The sequence below is a fragment of the Fulmarus glacialis genome, unplaced genomic scaffold (assembly GCF_000690835.1).
Source record: "Fulmarus glacialis isolate BGI_N327 unplaced genomic scaffold, ASM69083v1 scaffold34027, whole genome shotgun sequence".
Classification (NCBI taxonomy): domain Eukaryota; kingdom Metazoa; phylum Chordata; class Aves; order Procellariiformes; family Procellariidae; genus Fulmarus; species Fulmarus glacialis.
The window spans coordinates 1-19,867 of record NW_009225804.1 but is presented as its reverse complement, the minus strand read 5'-3'; the positions used below and the strand labels follow the sequence as shown (position 1 = coordinate 19,867).

At 38.9% G+C, this 19,867-nt stretch overlaps 1 protein-coding gene across 1 annotated transcript; it reads left to right on the top strand.

Annotated features, from left to right (window-relative positions):
• The first annotated feature begins 217 nt into the window (after positions 1-217).
• On the top strand, positions 218-16,266 carry CHODL (chondrolectin). The gene is made up of 8 exons (XM_009582598.1): positions 218-365; positions 2,346-2,378; positions 4,652-4,970; positions 5,724-5,881; positions 9,244-9,291; positions 9,674-9,757; positions 11,434-11,536; positions 15,729-16,266. The coding sequence occupies exons 1-8, from the start codon at positions 218-220 to the stop codon at positions 15,811-15,813; spliced, it is 978 nt and encodes a 325-aa protein (XP_009580893.1). The 3' UTR covers positions 15,814-16,266.
• The last annotated feature ends 3,601 nt before the right edge of the window (positions 16,267-19,867 follow it).

Sequence of the window (19,867 nt, the reverse complement as noted above, 5' to 3'; positions counted from 1 at the left end):
GCCTTCACGTCTGCATTCTGGATGGCTCCGGCTCCCTGCTCCGAGTGCACGACAGTGGCCAGCTGTTACTGGGCACGTGCCAGGGCTGCAGTGGCACCTATGGAGCAGCTCTGCTGCCGTTGTGCATCACAAGTGCCTGTCCTTCTCCTCCCTGCTCTGTACAGTCCCACCTGGTTTCCTCAGCTTGGTGTGGTGGTGGAGCTGAGCCTTGATGGCGATGCGATCTCCGCATTGGACCAGTATACAGCACAAGTTACGGCTTACGGACACGAGCCTTGTAGCAGCTCAGAAACAGCAGGTGCCATTTGGCAACGTGAGTCTCCGTGCGGCAGCAGGCTGGGAGATAAGTACCCTGAAGAAGCTTGGTCAGTTAGCCAGTGTCCTGGTTTTGGCTGGGATAGGGTTAAATTTCTTCCTAGTGCTGTGTTTTGGATTTAGTACAAGGAGAATGTTGATAACACACTGATGTTTTCAGTTGTTGCTAAGTGCCCTCCTAGTCCAAGGACAGCTCCCATGCCTACTGACTGAGCTAGGTACACAAGATGGGAGGGAACGTAATCAGGACAGCCAGCCCAGCTGGCCAATGGGGTATTCCATACCATGTGACGTCATGCTCAGTATATGAATGGTAGGCGTGATCCAGGAAGTACGGATCGCTACCTGGTTATCGGTCAGCTCGGGTGGTGAGCAATTGCATTGTGCATCACTCATTTTGTATATTCTATCATTATCATTATTATTTTCCCTTTTCTGTTCTATTAAGCTGTCTTTATCTCAACCCATGAGTTTTTCTCACTCTTACTCTTCCCACTGTGGGATGGGGAGGAGTGAGTGAGCGGCTGCGTGGTATTTGGCTGCCTGCCAGGTTAAACCAGGACAGCCAGCAAGGACCCATTTGTCCTGCTGGAGAGGTCAACTGATTCAGGTTTTGGGAGAGTCACAGAAGAGCAGAGACTGTGCCTAGGAACAGAGAGTGAGGGGGGCACTTCAGCCACCTGAGAAACACACGGGGCGGATGCGTGTGTTACGGATGGAAAGCTAGCTATTTTCCCATGAAAGGGCGGTGCAGCACAGGAATGGAGATCGGTAGTGGCCAGCCCTCTCGTCTCAGTGGATTGAATATTCCTGCATGACTGAAATCGTGACGGGGATATTTTGATACCTGAATTTGCTCATAACTTACTACTTGGCGTCAAGGAGGAGTATGTGCACAGAACGAAAGGCATCATGAGTTTATTTCTAAAAATGTCTGGGAAATAAAAAGAGCAAGACAATGGACAAAGGACTCCCCATAAATCTGCATATACATCTTGAATTAATGCTTTGAATCCAATCTTTAGTTACAGGGAAAGGTGTGGTCCCTTTTCCTTACAAATGATTAGTGTCCTACATAATTCAGTGCTAGCCTTTGGATGTTTGTACTGTTATGTACATATGTGTATTCTGGCAATAAGGCATTGTCACTCACCCAGTGGTGAGGATCAAAATGTTGATCAGCTCCTTCTTCAGTGTGCACTCTATCCTGTCGATGAGACAGAGCTCCTAGGGAAAGTAAAAAGGTGACAATCATATTAAGGAAATTTGAATTGCAGCATTATAGATGAAGGGAATGAGCTGTGATTTCACATGCAGCTTTCATTCTTGCACTTCCCACTTTCGAGCATTTAGAGTTATGACTTTGTAACTTTGGTAATAGGGGTATTTTTTCTTTTTGTTCCAAGAAGTCTTACAAAGAAACCCATTATTTTGTATGCATCTCTAACAAAGGGTCTGCCCCTTGATTCTTCAGCACCATTGCCCAGCTAGGACTATGGCTCTTCCTACATTCATTGATAGCAAGGCTCTTAACCTATATGAATAAAGGGAAAGGAATCGGGACATACACAGTGTTGTCAGGACATTATCAGAGAAAGTCCAAATAGGTGCTTTCTTCCTGATCTCAGAGCCTGGCTTTTTCCATGGATATCTGTGGCACAAGCTTGTCCTTACATTATTCTTGTTCCTGTATTATTTTGGCAGATTAACTACTGATAAACAAGTGACTTTTTGTAAGTTTGTCTGCCAAGCCTAAGTAAGACAGAGACCACAAAGACACTTCTCTTACTGACAGTCCTTCTCCCAGAAGAACTTCCATAAGGTATCATAAAGAAAAGGTTTCAGAGATTTTTTTTTTGAGAAAGATTACAAGAATCATAGGAAACAGTAGAAAACTAAACATAGTTTATCCCTACTGCCCCTATAATTTAGCTTTCCACAATAAAAAAGATCCCCAAAATAAGAATTACTTTCAGATTTAGCTAAAAGTCATGAGGTGATCCTGTTTTTACATTCCGATGTTCACGCAGCTTTGACACAGTCTGCTTATTCTCTGCAAATTCTTGAAACTATGCTCTGTGCAAATATAGAGAAGTCTTCAGTCAGTTCTTGTGCTGTGTGCAGTCTGCTATGGGAAGTATGCTACTCGTCATTAAATATGAAAATGAAGCAACACTAAAGCAAGAAGAATTAACTTTATTGTATCTTTTAGGCTTTTTTGTTCACTTCTATGTTTGTTCTTTGTGTATAGAAAAACACTGGCTTAAAAAGCTTAAGTACAGCTTAAGTTATAGGATGATGTTGCTGTTTCCCAGTGACAAATTACAATTTTTTTTTTTTTAAGGTAAAACAGGATAAAACCTGTTCAAAGGTAAAGCCAAAGGGTTATTTACATGAATTGTGTATCTGGGTTTGCTTAAGAGTGGGAGTAAATACAAGATTTTCAAATGCAAAACTGACATGGTGCAATAAAATACTGTCCTTGCCAAATTTTCAGTAAAATGATAAAATTTGTTGATTTCTAAACAATCTAGATAATGCCCGGAAGTTCTTGTTACTTTGGTTTCCTTTGGTAATTCTTTCTTAGTTAGCAAAATAAACTCTCCTACTTTTCTTCTCCAATGATAAATTTCCATGCTGAAAAAAATTGATTTTTTTTTAAGAGATGGTTAGCTTATTTCCTTATATTTAGGACCCTTCTCCTGTCCCTAAATAAACATACTGGAGTTCAGTTGCAGCTGATAAGTGAGTTTGTTCATTCCACATCTTGCATATGTTGAATAAGCTCTAGAGACTAATCTCACTAGTTGAAGATGATGATAATTATTTTTCCTTCTTAGGAAAAAGGAATGTGTCTTTCTCAGCCAAAGAACTGGAAGGAATAAACATTATTTCGTCATTTGGGTTTTGATTCTTTCCACAGACATAACTCTGAAGGGCAAGGGAAAACCGGTGTGAATGCAGTGGATCTAGTGCTGTCTGAAAGCATCACGGGGCTTCTTTATTGTGTCTGGATAGTATTGTGATATCTGCTGATATCTGGAGTTTCTGTTGGCTGTGTTAAGGGATGTGAGGGGTGTGGCCGCCTCCTCCAGTCCCAGGAGTCCCTCCTGCCTGGCTGCTGGTGCCCATCCCGCTACCCAGGGCCCCGCTCTGAGCTGAGGGATGTGGCTGCCGCTTTCTCCTTTGCTGGTTCAACCAGTAGCAAAGCTGAGCAGGTGTCCCAGTGCCGCACAGACAGGACACTGACACGCCATCACGCAGACTGCCGCAGGCAAGGCGCTGCCTTCAGCAGCGCCCACGCGCAGGACCCACGTAAGCATGGACAGCCAAGTCCCCTCCTCGGCGGCTGGCAGAGATAGGTCACTAGGGAAGGCACGCGTCCCGACACCCCCTCCCCCCCATGTCCCCCCTCCCGTTTTACATGTGAGCAGCCCCTTTTATACCCCTTTCTGCCCATTCCCCCTTTGTTCCTCCCCATTCCCTAACCTTGCGTGGTCCCCCATCAGATTGCGTGGTCCCACCAACCCCCCCGATGTCCTGGGTCCCCAGGTGTGCATCCTTACCCAGTTGCAAAGTTCTGTTTGCCTGCAGTTTTTTGATAGCCTACCAATTAGTGTGTCTGACAAGGTGGGTTTTTTCCTTGTCTTTTTCTCCATTATGTTCTTCTGTCAGGTTTGTGTCTGTATATTTTGTTCCTTTTCTTACTATTCCTTTTTGTACTGAAAAAAGTCATTGACCGGATACCCTTAAAGGTGCAGACACTGTCCTTCCACACACCCTTACAGGTTGCGTTTAGTCACATTATAGGAAAGAGTAGCTATGAGGTCCTTGTGAATACTCCCTCTCAAGGTTAGATAGCAGAATCAAGAAACTGCTAGCTTCTTCTTGCCACTAAAATTGAGTATTTTAAATTTTTTTTTTTTTCTGATCAGATAACTTTGATTACCAAATAGAAGTGGAGTTGCTCCATTAGTGTGAAATAGTTAAGAAAATACCATTCAAACAGATTCTGGCTATAACAGAGGGGCCTGATGGTACAGTCATTAAAGTAGAGAACATTTTTCTAGAAGTTAGCGGGAGTCTTCAGTGTCTTGGAGAGTTTCACAGGCCTTGGGAAGAAAGCCACAGATTCCTATGAACTGTATGATATTTGCAATTTAAATTAAAGCTGAGGTTTTCAGCAGTGTCAATGTATCACTATGAGTCCTTTCAGACAGGGGAACAAGAAAAGAACCTACTGTCCTTCTCCATCACTGTATGCGTGCTGTGATAGATTTTTTTTTTTTTTTGCAGTTGTGATATTCATTACTATAAACACTCTCATATTTATATTTTTCAGGTCAAAAGGTGTGCTATGGTGACTTCAAGCGCTCGTGTTACAAGTTAGCTTATTTCCAGGACTTGTCTAGACGCGTGGGCTTTCAGGAGGCCCGCCAAGCTTGTGAAATTGATGGTGGGGCTTTACTGAGCTTGGAAAGCGAAGCTGAGCAGCAACTAATAGAAAACATGTTGCAAAACCTTACTAAATCGGGCTCCGGGATTTCTGATGGTGATTTCTGGATTGGGTTATGGAGAAGTGGCGATGGACTAGCCACCTCAAGTGCTTGCCCTGACCTCTACCAGTGGGCTGATGGAAGTATTTCACCATTCAGGTAAGTCTGTAAAACTGCTTATTGAGAGGGTTTCATGGAAAGAAATGGAGAATGAAATGCCTGCCAAGTCAAGTCTTCTGTAAAGAAGCTTGAAGACTTGCTGCCCCGTGAAGTTAGTAGCATCCCTCCTTAACTTCTCCAGATAAAGGGGAGCTGGCAACCAGGGTTTGAATTTGAAGCTGTAAGAGGATGGCATAGTGTGGCTTCAGCCTACAGTTTTCTTTGCTCCCATGTCATGAATTTTCCTCTGTATGGATTTTGGAGTTTTTTCTGCCCCACGTAGAGGATTTAGGATATGGTCTGAAAGCAGGCAGACAATTCTGCAAGACTCTGGCCACCTCGAATCAGGGAGCCGGCCAGCAAGTAAATTAATGCAAGTTACTTAGTGTAAATTGTTCTGTTTCTACCCTGACTTTTGAAAAGCCTTTAATTTCCTGATGAAGCCAAAAGCCAGAGTAGCAGCAGCTCACAGGACTCAGGACAATGGGGCAGGTAAGAGTCAGAAAGAAAGGAAAACAGAGCAATATAGTGTTATTTCTGCAGAGGTGCTTCGAGAGGTCAGATTTTTTTTGAAGATCCAGAGGTGTGTAGCCCCTAAACTCCTTTCATAGAGGAGTTGTGGGAAATGCAGCATATCTTTGAAGAGGATGGGGCCATTGGCGCTGACATGCTTTCACTGATGTAAACTCCTTTCCTTGGCATCCTGATGAACCTTACCTTCAAAATTTGAAAGTTTTCTTTGTGTACCACTAGAAATTGGTATACAGATGAGCCTTCCTGTGGAAGTGAAGCCTGTGTTGTGATGTATCATCAGCCAACTGCAAACCCTGGTCTGGGAGGGCCATACCTTTATCAATGGAATGATGATAGATGCAACATGAAGCACAATTTTATCTGCAAGTATGGCCCAGGTAGGTGAAACTAAAGTTATATTTCACAGGTGGGATGCTTTCTTAGAGAAACAATTGCCTCTTCTTTTTTGAGGGAATCTACAAATGTCTTGTGGCCACACTCTTAGACCTGCCTGTGGTGCTGATTAGTTTGGTGTGTGAGTGGCTGAGCAGACATTAACAAAGGATGTAATATATCAAATCTAGTGATAATTTAAGTAAACCTATCTGTAACCAATAAGAATGTTTTCAAGGTTAGCTTCACTATCATGCATTCCCAGGTTTACTTTGATTTAATTCATTCACTAGTTATTTTCTTCTCCACAAAGTATTTTAAGTGGCCATTTTCTACTTCCGTTGCTTGCTATCAAGTAGGATGATCAAGATATCTCCTACTGTAAAAAAATTACACTGTCCTTCTTGTAGTTGCAGACCTCTGACATTTTATACCAACTTACTTGTGATGGTCGTTTCTAAAAATTTTGGCCTAAAGAAAGAAAATAGAAGTCCAGAACAACAGGAATAAAATTCTGCATTCATGCATGTAGGTTTGTAGATATGAAAAGCACATGCACACTAGTTCAGATGGTGACAGAAAAAGCCACATCTTAGGCAATTTGGCTGTACTTCCAGACATGACATAGGTTCTGTGTATGTCAGTAGAGGAGACATTAACTATACACTAGAACTTTGTGCAAACAGAAAAAGGACGTGAAAAGTAAACTTTCAAGTTGAACCTGTAACAGTTTCTACTTTTGGTGGTACTTACAGTAAATGAAAACATGTTTTTAGCAGGATCATGCAAATATTTTCAAATAATTTATGGTATGTCTGCTTTTCAAAAACTAATCTGAAAGTCAGAATGCATATGAAATCCAACCCTTAGGAGCTATTTGACCTACCTAATTCTGCAGTTTCCTACCTGCTTTCTCTATGCTCATGATCTAGCAATAATCACACTCTTTGTAGAGATCTATCTCTCTGTAGAGATCCAGGCTGTTTTCTTCCTCCAGTTTTGGTGGATAGATAGCTTTCTTACTGTCTAGTATCTTAATGGGGATATTAATGGCAATTAATATTGCAAGCAAATATTAAATACTTGGAAGGCTTGATATACCCACACATTTCACCCCCACTCCTCAAATCTCTTCCTGCTTCTGAAATTATTAGTGACTATCACTGTCTTATGGTGATCAGTTCTCATCTTGGTCACATAGGCCATTCAAGGAACTGTAACATACACAATTTTATTACTTTTACAACTGATCACAATTATTTTGAAATAAGAAAACACAATAAAATGTTTTAAGTTGTTAAAATAGCAACATTTTTATGTCAGAAAATGTAGGTTTGACTGAAAAGGCTCAGTTTCAAGTATATTTCATACCTTTAAAAGCAAACAAATTTAAGTGAAATAATTATTCTGTAACAGTGAACGACTACAATTCTAGTTGTGATGATAAAGAATTGTTTTTTCCTATTGCTTTCACTATCTGAAAAAATGCCAAGTATTTGGATTGGCAAAGTGATAACAGTAATAGTGAAAATGTATGTATATTTCTTTCACTATGTAGAAATAGATTACTAGTGTATAATGAGGCATAGAATAAGGCAAACAATATATAGGTAGATTATTATTAGGACTGAATTGTTATGCAGCTAAATACAGTACTGCTGAATTGTAGCTATTTACTTTTCAGGCTGTTGGAATTGTGCTCTTTAGCAAAGCAGACTATTCTCCAGAAATGTATTTTTCTATTGCATGGAGAAGAAGAGTAGATGCATAAATGTATATAAATAAGTATATGACATTTCTTTCACTGCCTGAAGAAAGTACAACAGTGTTTGTAAGAAAATTACATTTGCTATCTAAAAGCTAGTGAGACTTACAAATGACGATTCTCCCCCCTGCAAATCACTGTAATAGCTTCAACGTCAGCCATTTGCAATACAAAATACATCCATTTTACCAGGATTATTGAAGTACCACATGCATATTGAATTTCACTTTGTTACCCGAGTACATTGTTTTTCACAACTTTCCTGCCTGTTTTGAGTGTATGGTGTATGATACCAGTCATAGGCCAAAACGCAGAGGTTGTAGGTGACTATGATGAAGCTGCATCTGATTGTATCAGCGGCAAGTTTAGGGCAGCGCTTATTAGGCAGTCTTACTCAAGCAGCAACTACATTTCTGGTAGTCACTTCCATTTTTCTAAGCCCTTTTTATAGTACCTCCCTTGACAGCATTTACTGTTGCAATGTTCAGTCTGGCTTTAGATCATATTGATCATTCAGTGATCTTAAATTTAATTATAGGTTGGTAATTGCAACCACATTTAGTTCCTGTCCCGCTCCTGTAGGTTTGATTATGCAATCAAATTAAAAATTCATCTCCTCTTCTGCTGTCTAGAGCCAGCAACTCAGTTCTTTGTGGTATTTTGATATCTTTCTCTACATATGGCCAAACATAGCCAGTTTTCACCAGAGTAGATGAAATAATTGCCTTTGTTCTAGTAGGCTTTATTGCTTCTTTGATTTCTCCCAGCATTTTGTCACTAGGAACTGCAGGCTCATAGCACTATTATGTTAATATAATCTTATGATAAAGGAATGGTATTCAAGCAATCATGCAGATTCCACTCCTATGCCCATCCTTTCAATATGAGGTAATTATTTCTGTAGTCTTTGTAAACTCGTAGTTGTAACGATAGCCGTAAGTAAACTTGCAAGCCTCTGCAATGCAGCTCAAAGCCGTGAATTGGTTCTCCAGTTTCTGATGCATTAGAAGAAATACGATACTGTCATTCCTCTTTTGGTAATTGCACTTCCTTGTGTGATGTATTAGGACCCGCTGCCCATGATTTGTATTTTAGGGCTGCCTGTTGCAAAACCAAACTACGTGAAGCTGACATCTAACCTCAAAAACTTGTGCTGCTTTGTTTTGCTTCATAGCCAACGTTCTGTAAGCTTTAGTCTGAAAATGTGAATAAGATTTAAGTATTAATCAAGAACACTTCCTCTTACATTGTTTTAGGATCGTCTGCACAAATGAAACTTTGAATATGTTAGGAGTTTTATTCAGCACAAGAAATTAAGGGATTCAGTGATTTAGCCAGTAACCTAGCAGAAGCCACCATGAATTGGAACTACAATAAACTATAGCCCTTTTCTAAGGAGCAAAAAAGTATGAACTAGAAGTGATTTGACACTAGTTTGCAAATAGTCTTTGGTAAGAAGGTTAAATGCTGAAGAATTAAGCAATTACTGTTTTGGAGAATGTATCTATTTCTGTGATACTGCATGCAAAATAATGAAAATATCTGTTTTATTACACACATTTTTCGTTCTTCAACAATTGATTTCAAATATTGATTTAACAGATAATGTCTTAGAAAAAGAATTAGGAGACAGAGCAGAGCCAGATTACGGTAAGAAATTTTGAAACATTAAATTGAGTCGCAATGGTAAATACGTAAATATAAGGATAGCTTACAAGAACCTCCAAAATTACTCAAGTTTGACAGGCATAGTTTAGAACTGGAACATATGAAAAATGAATCCTTTAGAGAGCAATAGCTACAACTATATGGCTATTGTTCCGAATAGCTCTGCTCATAATTCTTGTTCCAGATGTAATCCCGATTTTGCAATAAAATCCTGTTTACATGTTTATATCCAGCAGTTTAATCGATCCTGAAATGTTCATTTTTCCAATGTAAATTAAGATGTAATTACTATTAATTTATTTAACAACATAACAGCCATATTTTGTACTCACTGTTTTCATAAAGTGTCTGATATCCTTTTCAGGTATTTTTCCAACGGTGCCAGCAGGAAATCCTTATGACACAAGCAAACCAGAAGATCAGTATCATGTTATTGCTACTGAAACAGGTAATGTGTTCATATGAATTTAGGTTCTGGTAAAAATATTAACAGTGACTCAGTTAAATTAATCTTTAACAATTTCCATTATTGACAGTGGGGAGGAAGCAGTCTATTTCCCCAGGAAGTACCCTGAAAAAGTATACTTTTGAATAACATTTCAAGAGTTTTAGTCAGTCCTCTTTGTAACTGTGGAAACAAATTATTTCCGTGTCTCCCCAAACTTTCATCCAAATCTACAGTTCAGCAGTCCTTGAAATCTGCACCGTTGTCTCTGACCCTGGTGAGTCTCTGTCAAGATGCAAGATTTCACCAGTGCTCACCCAGCAGTGGAGCGTCTCCTTCCAGGCCGTGGTAACCAGAGCCTTGGCTCTCTCCATCTCCTCCCAGCCTCTTCCCCAGCATATGTAACAAACATATGGTGCATATGTTATCTTTTATATCTGATGCCCAGGGCTCACCAGAAAGGCACAAATGATTCTGTCCTAACAGACAGGGCATGAATTTTTCAGTTATCTGCAGAATCTGTGCCATAGCTCTCCCAGGTACCCTGTGTTTTAAGGAACACCACGTGCTAAGAGGAGTTAAATGCTTTGCTGAGATTTCTAGCAGAAATGTCTCTTGATATTTTGAAAATGGATACCCACTACCTAGGAGCTTGCTGTAATGCTTCTAGCTATTTTGTTTCGCAATTTATGTCCCGAACGGAGTCCTGCGGTCCATGAAGTGTTGTAGCATGGCTGTAATTCAAGGACTTCTCTGAGGAGCAATTCAGGATCTTACAGGATTACAGTATGGGATTATGGAAAGCTGGCACTCCCTTTCCATGCTTGTTGGCTGGTTTCGAGCCGTTTTCCTGGCTGATGTTCCCATTGTTTGTAACTCCAGAAGAATGGATATACTGATGAACTGTATTTTGAAATCAATAATACTATTTATACAAACCATTCAAAGACTCTGTAACTAAAACTCATAAACAAACCCAATCTGAATATTCACATTTACTCTTGCTAGTGAAAATATGTTCAAAAGAGGACAATGGGTAAGAAAGTCTCCACAATTTGTACGTTAAATGTATACTGTTATAAAACATGGGCATATAGTTACTGAAAAATAGGCAGACCCTTTCTGGAAGTTGTAGACCTCATCCTCTATTCTAGGCGGATAATAGAGTCTCAACTTGTACCATTTCCCACCCCTTTTGCCCAGAGACCCGCAGGGGAGCACCTTTTAGCTCTCTCCTCGTTAGTCAAAGACAGTGTGTCTTTCTCTTTTAAGGAGAATGGGGAGACAAGAGCAGAGTTTGTTCCTCTTGTGGTCCTGCATGGGCGGGAATCCAACATGCAAGGGCAACTGAGCCCTTGGACTGTAAAAATAATAGGCTGTGAAATGTACTTCCTTTACATATTTGAATTTTCAGTTACAAAATTGGAAATCTCACATTGATGCACACAGAAAATGTCAGAATTTAAGTCCTTAAAATAGGTTTTGCACATCGCTGGAGAAGTACTATTTTATTTTTGATATTGCTGAGTCATCTTTTTGGAGCTCTTCCTCTAGAAGGAATGTATAAATGTTCTTTTGTGTAAGTTAATGTATTTCTGATATTTTACTCCAGATTTTTACTCATGTGGTTAAAAGTATTTCAACATGGGAGACAGTAATGAGAACTTTTTGTCTTGTAGGTATAATTCCGAATCTAATTTATGTCGTAATACCCACTATACCACTACTGCTGTTGATACTGGTGGCTTTTGGGACTTGCTGTTTCCAGATGCTTCATAAAAGGTAAAATATACTAATCCAAAATGGTCTTATAATGCAGAATTCATGTTTCCATTGGCAAGCTATTCGTACTGAAAGACTGCTTACATCTGTCCCCATATATGCAAATAAGCATCTTTTCATCTATGAAAATCCGAGTAGTTTACAGCTGAACATTCACCATCAGGCTTTTCCACAATGGACTGAAATAGTTCCAGGTCTCTCAAAGTGTATTGCCACTAGAACTTCACCTGTTTCTGAAGACGACATCTTTGCTGACCATTTGGTAGGCTGAGCTACTGGCAGCACTTTTACTTCACCTCTTCCGCCATGATTACCACCTATACAGCGTCTGGGCTTTGGGGAATAATACGGGGGTCCTCACTGATAGAGGGCGAACTCAAGGACTCACTTCAAAAGTGCAGTTTGTTCCAAGGATAAACCTGAGGGGTCAGCAGCTATTTAATGCTGTTTCAGTGCACATCTTACACGTACACCAGATGAGCCACTGGAGCAGACAAATTGAAAACAAAAAGCAAAAACATGTTTTGAACCACACGCCAGTGCAACTCCTTTGTACATCATGTATCTGTCAAAGAAGATACATGAAGTAAATAGACGTGTGTACATAGATGTAGTATCAAACAGTTGTATTATTATGCAAATAGTATCAAACAGTTGTATTATTATACAAATAGGAAACATTTCAGCCTATGAAACAGGATATGTTTTGATCCATGCTTTAAAATTCTTTGGACTTTTTATCTTTCTCAAAATGTGATATACCAAGATATGATAACTTAATTTTTTTTTTTTCCTGAACTAATCTTTCTGAAAATTTCAAGAATATCTTTCATTCTGTAGGTTTTTTTCAGGAAGCATTCTCAAGTTAATGTAAAAGTTTAAACTGAAATAACTGTTTTATGGATAAATATTATTTTGGTAAAATAACGAGTAATAAATAGATTCACAAGCTGTTATCCCTCTTGAAGAGCAGGAGTACTAGTAAGGAATATGACATCACTGTTTTAGGAAATTAGAAAAAAAAAATTCCTCCTTACTTTTAGTGTATATTTTTTCTTTGTGGTTTTTATTTAGCATTTTCTGCAAATAGCTGAAATACCTTATTTCAAGTGAGAAAATACTCCAAATGTCAAGTGTGCTTATATCTGTATGAGTGAGTGTACACTGATGTTCACAGCACTCCTTAGTGATATGTCTCATTGAAACAAGTGAACATAAAGAAAAGATACTATGAGGTCTGCATCATAAACTAGATTGTGTCTTTATGTTATGCACTTTCCTATAAAGAAAAGGAAAATGTGCACTTTTTGACCTGTCTTATGGCAGGCAAATTCATTGTTGTGAAAGGTTGTATCCACACCTCAGTGCTGGGGCTGTAGAAGGTTGGAAACTCAAAGTAAAGGGAGTAATAAAGGGATCATGTGTATAACAATAGCAATTATATAAGTAATCTAAATCTGGATTATATAAGTAACCTAAATCTGGAATCCTTATCACAATGGACCTGGATTTCTTGGTAAGTGTGACATACGTGTTCATACCTTTTCTGGCAGCTCTTTCTCTCCCTAGAAAAGGTTCAGCTCTCGATTACTCCTGGGAAAACAATGAGAGATTCATGGCCCACTGAAATCAATAGAAATAGTAGTTGACTTCAGTGGGCTTTGATCAGGCCTTTGATGCTATAACAGTTCATCCAGAAGTAATTAATCTGAACTTCTAAGACTTAAAAATTGCATGACACAGATACTGGAAATTCAGCTTGGAAGACTGTACTTTTTCTATTAGCTTGGTTAGTTTGGTAGATTAAATGATACAAAAATCAGGGAGAAAATGAATGTGAATCAAGAGATTTTTTTTTTTCAGAATGTTCATTTTGGGTTGCACCAGAGCTTTTAATTAAAGAAAATAAACCAAATTTTCATTAAAATTCCTTTAAGTCAAAAGAGGATATGCTGGTATCAACAAAAATGAAGTATTTTGTTTTTTATCTGTTGAAACAGAACTTTGTTTTTAAAAAAATGTTTCCCCATCTATTTTCAATTATATTTCCACATATGACCTACCTTGTGAATCATTTTGGTTCATCACAAATATGCAGTTCTTGGGTAAAAAGCAAATCAAAAAAAGAGGCAACCCCTTGAACTGGTCATCTAGACACTGTAGAACTTTAGGGAAAGGATTCTGTCCTGCTGGGGAAGGAGGGATCCCCAACTTTCCAAATGAACCTGACTTCTCATTCTTTTTTAGGCTTCCACAACATGGTGACCTTTCCTCTGAAAGCCACAATCCATGGCCAACCAGGACATGCCTAGCTTGAAAGGTCATGACTAATTTTGCCTGGCGTTGGGCTCTTAAAGGGTAGTAATAAGGCAAAGCAAAACATCTTCCCTGTAGCTAGTAGAAATGATCAGCTCATTCATGCTTAGATGCTCTCCCTTTCATTTCTTCCAGGGAAGCAAGGAGAAACTGCTTCAAAGACCCATCTCCATTATCATCTGAATGCCTTGCAGAAAGTTTAAATTCCAACCTGGTATATTTCTCAGTTTCTATGATTGCATTTGATGGTCAAAACAGCGATATGCTCAAGCTATTTATTGCATCTTCTTTACCTTTCTTACTAAAACGTATTTCCTGAACCAGATGTATAGCTGTTGAAAATCAGCATAAGGTTTGCTGAAGATAAGCTCATTTTATACAGCTGAAGTTCTGATCCAAGGTATTTAGAAATTGTACCTGCTGTGTGGCAAGGACTCTCCATTCAAAGCATTTCATCGTTAATTTACAAAATATGCCTGATTTTGTTGTATTAATCTAGAAGGAAGTAATGAATCAGTTTCTTAAAGAAAGAAGTCCTGAAACTACTTGATTCATTGCAATTGCTTTGTTTATAGCATTGTGGCCTGATCTAAAGTCCACTGAAACCAATGGGAGTCTTTTCAATTACTCCAATGGGCTCAGGTACATAATGCATTACTTTGTAGGACTTCAGAGGTAAGTCTGGAGGGACTAAAACCTACTGTACCGCCCAGCTCCCTCAAAGTACATTTTAAATCAACTCAGACTCACTCACATTTACACACCAGGAAAGGAGTAAAACTGAACGTATAGGACTGTTGGGATTTGACTCTCAGGTTTCCAACTTGCAGAATTATGTAGGGCTACTTCTCCTCCTCTGTTATTACTTAATTGGAAAAAAACATCGGTGTGAAATATTCTGGCCAGAGACTAAAACATTTTTGATTGAAATGCAGCTGCAATGGCTCATGAAGTGCCTTTTCTTTTCAGTAGACTGTAGTGCACCGTCATCTACCATCTAAGTGAGGAAGGGTGGTGTGTTGTGGCAGTCGTAGCAGAGATGCTAGCCATGTGGAAAGATTGGCATCAACTTACAGGGTACCTCAGGGCTCCCTGTAAAGATTGGAGTGAACACTTTTGCAGTGTGGCAGAGCAAGTACTTTTGGAACAGTTTTATTTTTTTAATTAAAAAAACCCCAAACACAAAACTTACTCTTGACAGTTTTGAATGAAAACTGAGCCTAAGGAAGCTTTCTACCAGTCATTCATTGCTAGGAGTCTGATTCATGCACCATTACTTCATTAGAAGTTAGGTCAAGCCCTGAAGGGAGGCGGCTTTCTGGCGTACCGGTACACGCTGGCACCCATTAGTGTACCGTGGTGACGGGGGTGCAGCTCCAGGGCGCGCAGGGTTGCGGGCAGGGTTGCGGTAGCCCCCCGGGGCGGGTGGGTGGCACCCTGAGCACGTTGGACGTGGGCTCGGGGGCGCGTGCGCTCCCGTACCCCGTACGACCCCCCAGACAAGGGAAGCGCCCAGCCTCCCACCACCCTGGTCAAACAGTCTCCACACCCATCTCTGAAAAGACCACTCTGTATGAGTAGCTGTGGTTGAATGTGAACTGGGGAAAAAAAAAAAGAAATACGGGCCAAGTCAGTTCATCTGCGAAGCAGGGTGGTCTGGTGACTTCGGTAGCAGTTGCTTGCCTCGACCCACCGCTGCGGTCCTATGCTTGGTGCAGCGTGGGCATGACCCTTTTGTGGATGGGGAACCTATGCTACGAAAGCAACAAAGATGGCCTTCAAACAGGGGATGAAACACCCAGGTCTGATCACATACCTGAATCAGGACTGCAAAGGCACAAATGCACTGAAAATAGTTTATATTTTTATTTTTCAGTAAAGGAAGAACAAAAACCAGTCCAAACCAGTCCACACTATGGATTTCAAAGACGCCTAGGAAGGACAGTAGCATGGAGGTATAATGACTTACTGACTGAACACAAAGCAAAAATAACATTTTGCAGTCAGGCTGTATTATAATGTCGTCAAAGAACATTAGCTTGGAATGGCTTGAAAATGCAAAGGATCTACAAGAATGAACCGTAAGCTCCCCCTTGAGGCAAATGTTCAGATCATTTTTATATAATGTTTGATTATCAATTCAGTAACAAAATATGCCATGCTAAATAAAGGGTATGTGTTTATTTTGCTAAGAGATGTAAGTTAGCTAGTTGTGAGCAATGAAATGAACAGAGCATTTGAAGTTTTTATGGGGAAATATCTACAATGTATATCAGTTTTAAGCCTGTTTGTAGTTAAACAAACCCTCTGTTTCCTTTAGTCTCTCATGCATTGTAATGTAGTTGATGTACTGTAAATGGAACTGACAGTTTTACAGTGTAACAATTATTTATCTTTGCATAAATGTTTGATACAAAATATTTGTTTAGTATTTATTTGCACTTAACACAGTTTTTGATTCTCAGGCACACAAATTATTTTATTGCATATTAACATGGTCACTAGCAGAGATAGCCACCATGTTGTAACATTGATCTGAGGTGGAAAAATTCAAGGGTTCATAAAAGTCATTTGATGTCATATAATGAATCCACTTTGCCGGGGAATGACCATAACTTTTTGACATATTGGTCCAAGGTCAACATAAATCACTTGGCAACTGATACCTCATTAACGAGGTGTCCTTTGAAGGCAGTCATTAGGTGTTATTTAAGTAAAATATTTTTTACTTTTTCTGAGGAAAAAAATATCACAACGGGCAAGAGTTTAAAATTAAAATTACTAGTTTCAGTAAATCTATGTAAAAATACATTAAAGATCATTTAAATATAGCTAATAGTTTGTTAGGAATAATGTAATGTATGAAAGAGAAGATAAATGGCTTTTCTTGGAAGTGGAACTAACAGATTGATCCCAACATTACTCAGACTATTAGCTAGAAAAGCCTTAATTATGTTAATTGATAGACAGATTTAGAGGTAACCTTGATGCATTTAAAGTCGTCTTTTAGCGTTAATAATTATTAACATCATTAATGTCCGTTCTCTTTGTTTCCTTAAGAGCTTTCTGTGCCATAAGAATGGTTTTACCAGTCATTAGGAGTAGATCTTGGGGTGGTAGCAATAGCACTCTGGCCGATTTGTTGGTGACAGTCTGGTGCTGTAGCAGATAGTTAATGGGTTTTGCTGCAGTTGCAGCGAGTTCAAGAGCACGAATTCAAGCTAGTTGGCTTTCCATTAATACAGATGTATTAATGTACTGCTGGGTGAAAGTTGGGGAGAGCTGGACAGAAGCAAAAGCGTGTTACTCTTTGGGTTGCCTACACTGTGCTAGCTGATGTTGACCACAGCTTCAGACACAAATATGTATCAATTTTTCTGAGTAAAGGAAAAAAAAAAAAACCCACAACATTGAAAGTTCAATACCACTAATACTAATTGTGCAACACTATTGCTGAAGCACTTTTGGAAGCATCTTAAAGTTGCTGTTATGCCACGTTTTTATTTCCTCTTTGAAGAAGCCTTCTTCTGTAGTTCAGGTTAAGCATTGCTATTCCTACTTACAATATTCTGTAGTTTTTCCAGTCAGTCAGAATTTCCTTCTTTGCTCAATCCCTTACTTCAATTTCCTTTGTAGTGATTGTAAATAGAGAGAAAAGACTATGTTCCTGCATGATCACCAAGACCAGAATTGTTTTTCTCCTGACTTACGTATTACTTAACTCAACTGAGGGCGAGAGATTCCTCTTTCTTAGGAACAATTGCAGTAAAAAACTTCTTTATTTTTTTTATGGTCTTGAAGGATTAACTCCCCCAAGAAAACAGGGAAGGAGGGAGAGTGAAGATTTACATAAAACTATTTCTTGATACGTTGTGCTTCTAAAGGACATATAAAGGTGTAGCAATTGATATTCTGATTAATGCGGCAGAAGTGACAGAAGTCATTTCCATGCAGCAATTAGGAGAATGCAAATACCTTCAGATGTTTTTCTTACAGAGTGAGGGTGATTGCTGGGCACTTACCAGTCTTAAACTCTGTGTGAAGGAAGAAGGGAAAGTGGCATGCAATGCTTTTATTATAATGAACTCAGATTCTATATGTAAGTAAGAAATACTGATTATTGGGACAAAATATTTCCATATCATATCACCTGCTTGGGGGAAGGAAATAGTTTCCTTCCACGTATTTCCTTCGCTTAGGATGTTGTTCCTAGATACCAGGTAAAATCTAAACAATCTTAAGAATCCTATGTAGAAGACTGCAAATGGTGCATAGATCAAACTTACAGTCTTATAACTTCCACCTTTAAGTAGATGATTCTATTCCATGCAAAACATACAAATCCCATACATACTCAAATTCTTTCATCTTTATTTCCCTTATTTCCACACACAAAAGGAAGATAGGAGTAACGGTAAAAGAGAAAAGAGGGAAAGATAGGTGTGTTTCACACTTGCAGAGAGAAGACCTAGAAATTAGACTTTATGCTGGTATTTCCTTTGGATTTCGTTGCGGCTTCCAGAAAAACAACAGCACATATTTACGTGACGTGGTCCATTAGTGGCAACAGAATTGCAATTTAAAGAGAAAAACAACAAAAAAAAACCAACAAAAAAATCCCAACCCTCACTGTCCTTCATATTCACGTTAAACTCTACAGAATGGGGAAAGGAAAATGGTTTCCAATTTCAGGTGACGGATTGCATCAACTAGAGCCACTTTGAATAAGCTTGCTGGCTTTTATATACAGCTACGAGGTCCCCTCGCGGTGACCACATTCCCTTCTGCTCACTGCCTCTCTAAATCTCTTCCAAATGGCAGCAGTAGGTGAGGCAAGGAACTGAAAGATGAACAGTAAACCTTAGCTAGTCCTCAGATGGATGGCACGGCTTCAGTTTGGCATTTTAAAAAGATTATCCTCTTCCTCCTCCCCCTATTTTCCCCAGGGAATATAATTTTTCTTTTTTTCCATAGTGATCTTGGCCTTTTGCAAGCAAGAAGCATCTCAGAGAAAAAGGTCTTGTTTCCTTCTTTAATCTTTTAAACTTTTTTGGGTACAAACAAGTGTAAGTCAGCATCAAGCTTCCAGCGCCTATTTCAAAGCATCTTGGAGCTGTTACTCAATTGAAAATAATCCATTCTCTAAATTAGTTGACATAAAATGTTTATTTTTAATTATACTAGTCTAAATTACATATATGTTTCTATACCAGAGTTTATAATAGGAAATTTTTTAGTCTGAGGGGATGGTTTGTTAATGTATACCTCAAAATAAATCTGTGCTTTGCATTTTGGGAAGCAAAAAGTACACATAAATAGAAGTATATTACTGTATTTCTGGGAAGCACATTTTCTAGTAACTGGCTGCTTTGAGTTGGCTTTTGTATTTCATTAACAGACTGAAACACCATTTACAATAGTGATGTGTGGTAAATAATGCAGAAATCATGTCACATTTTAATTGAGCATTTTAATCTAATTGCTTCGTCTGAATCAATTCATACTGATAGCAGAATGCACTTTATTTTCAGTGGCTGTTTTCAAGTGAAGGAGAGTAACAGGAGAAACAGTAGTCCACTATGAAAGATAAGATTTAAAACTTTAACATTTAATGTTAAAAACCGTGTGGTTTATATGAAAGAAGGTGTCTAAAACACCTTTATCTTCTCTCTGGCTTAATTGCAACTCTGTGTTCCTTGTCATCACAGATATGTTGATAAAGCTAAATATTTTGGTCTGGACCTAGTCTTCTAATGCTTATGAAGACCTGAAAACAGTTTGGGACTTGATATTTTTTATCAGTGACCACCAACCTGTGTTTGTAAGCTAGCCTTGTATTTTGAGCACTTCATATCTGCATTTAGTGTTGTAAGCACCACGTGTGGGAGCTCCTTACAAAAATCACACATCTATGTGTATTTGTGTTGATACACATACACAGTAAGTTAGAATGCATTTTGTATTTTCATGCAGTACTTTGGAATTAAAAATATATTAAAATATATTAAAAATATA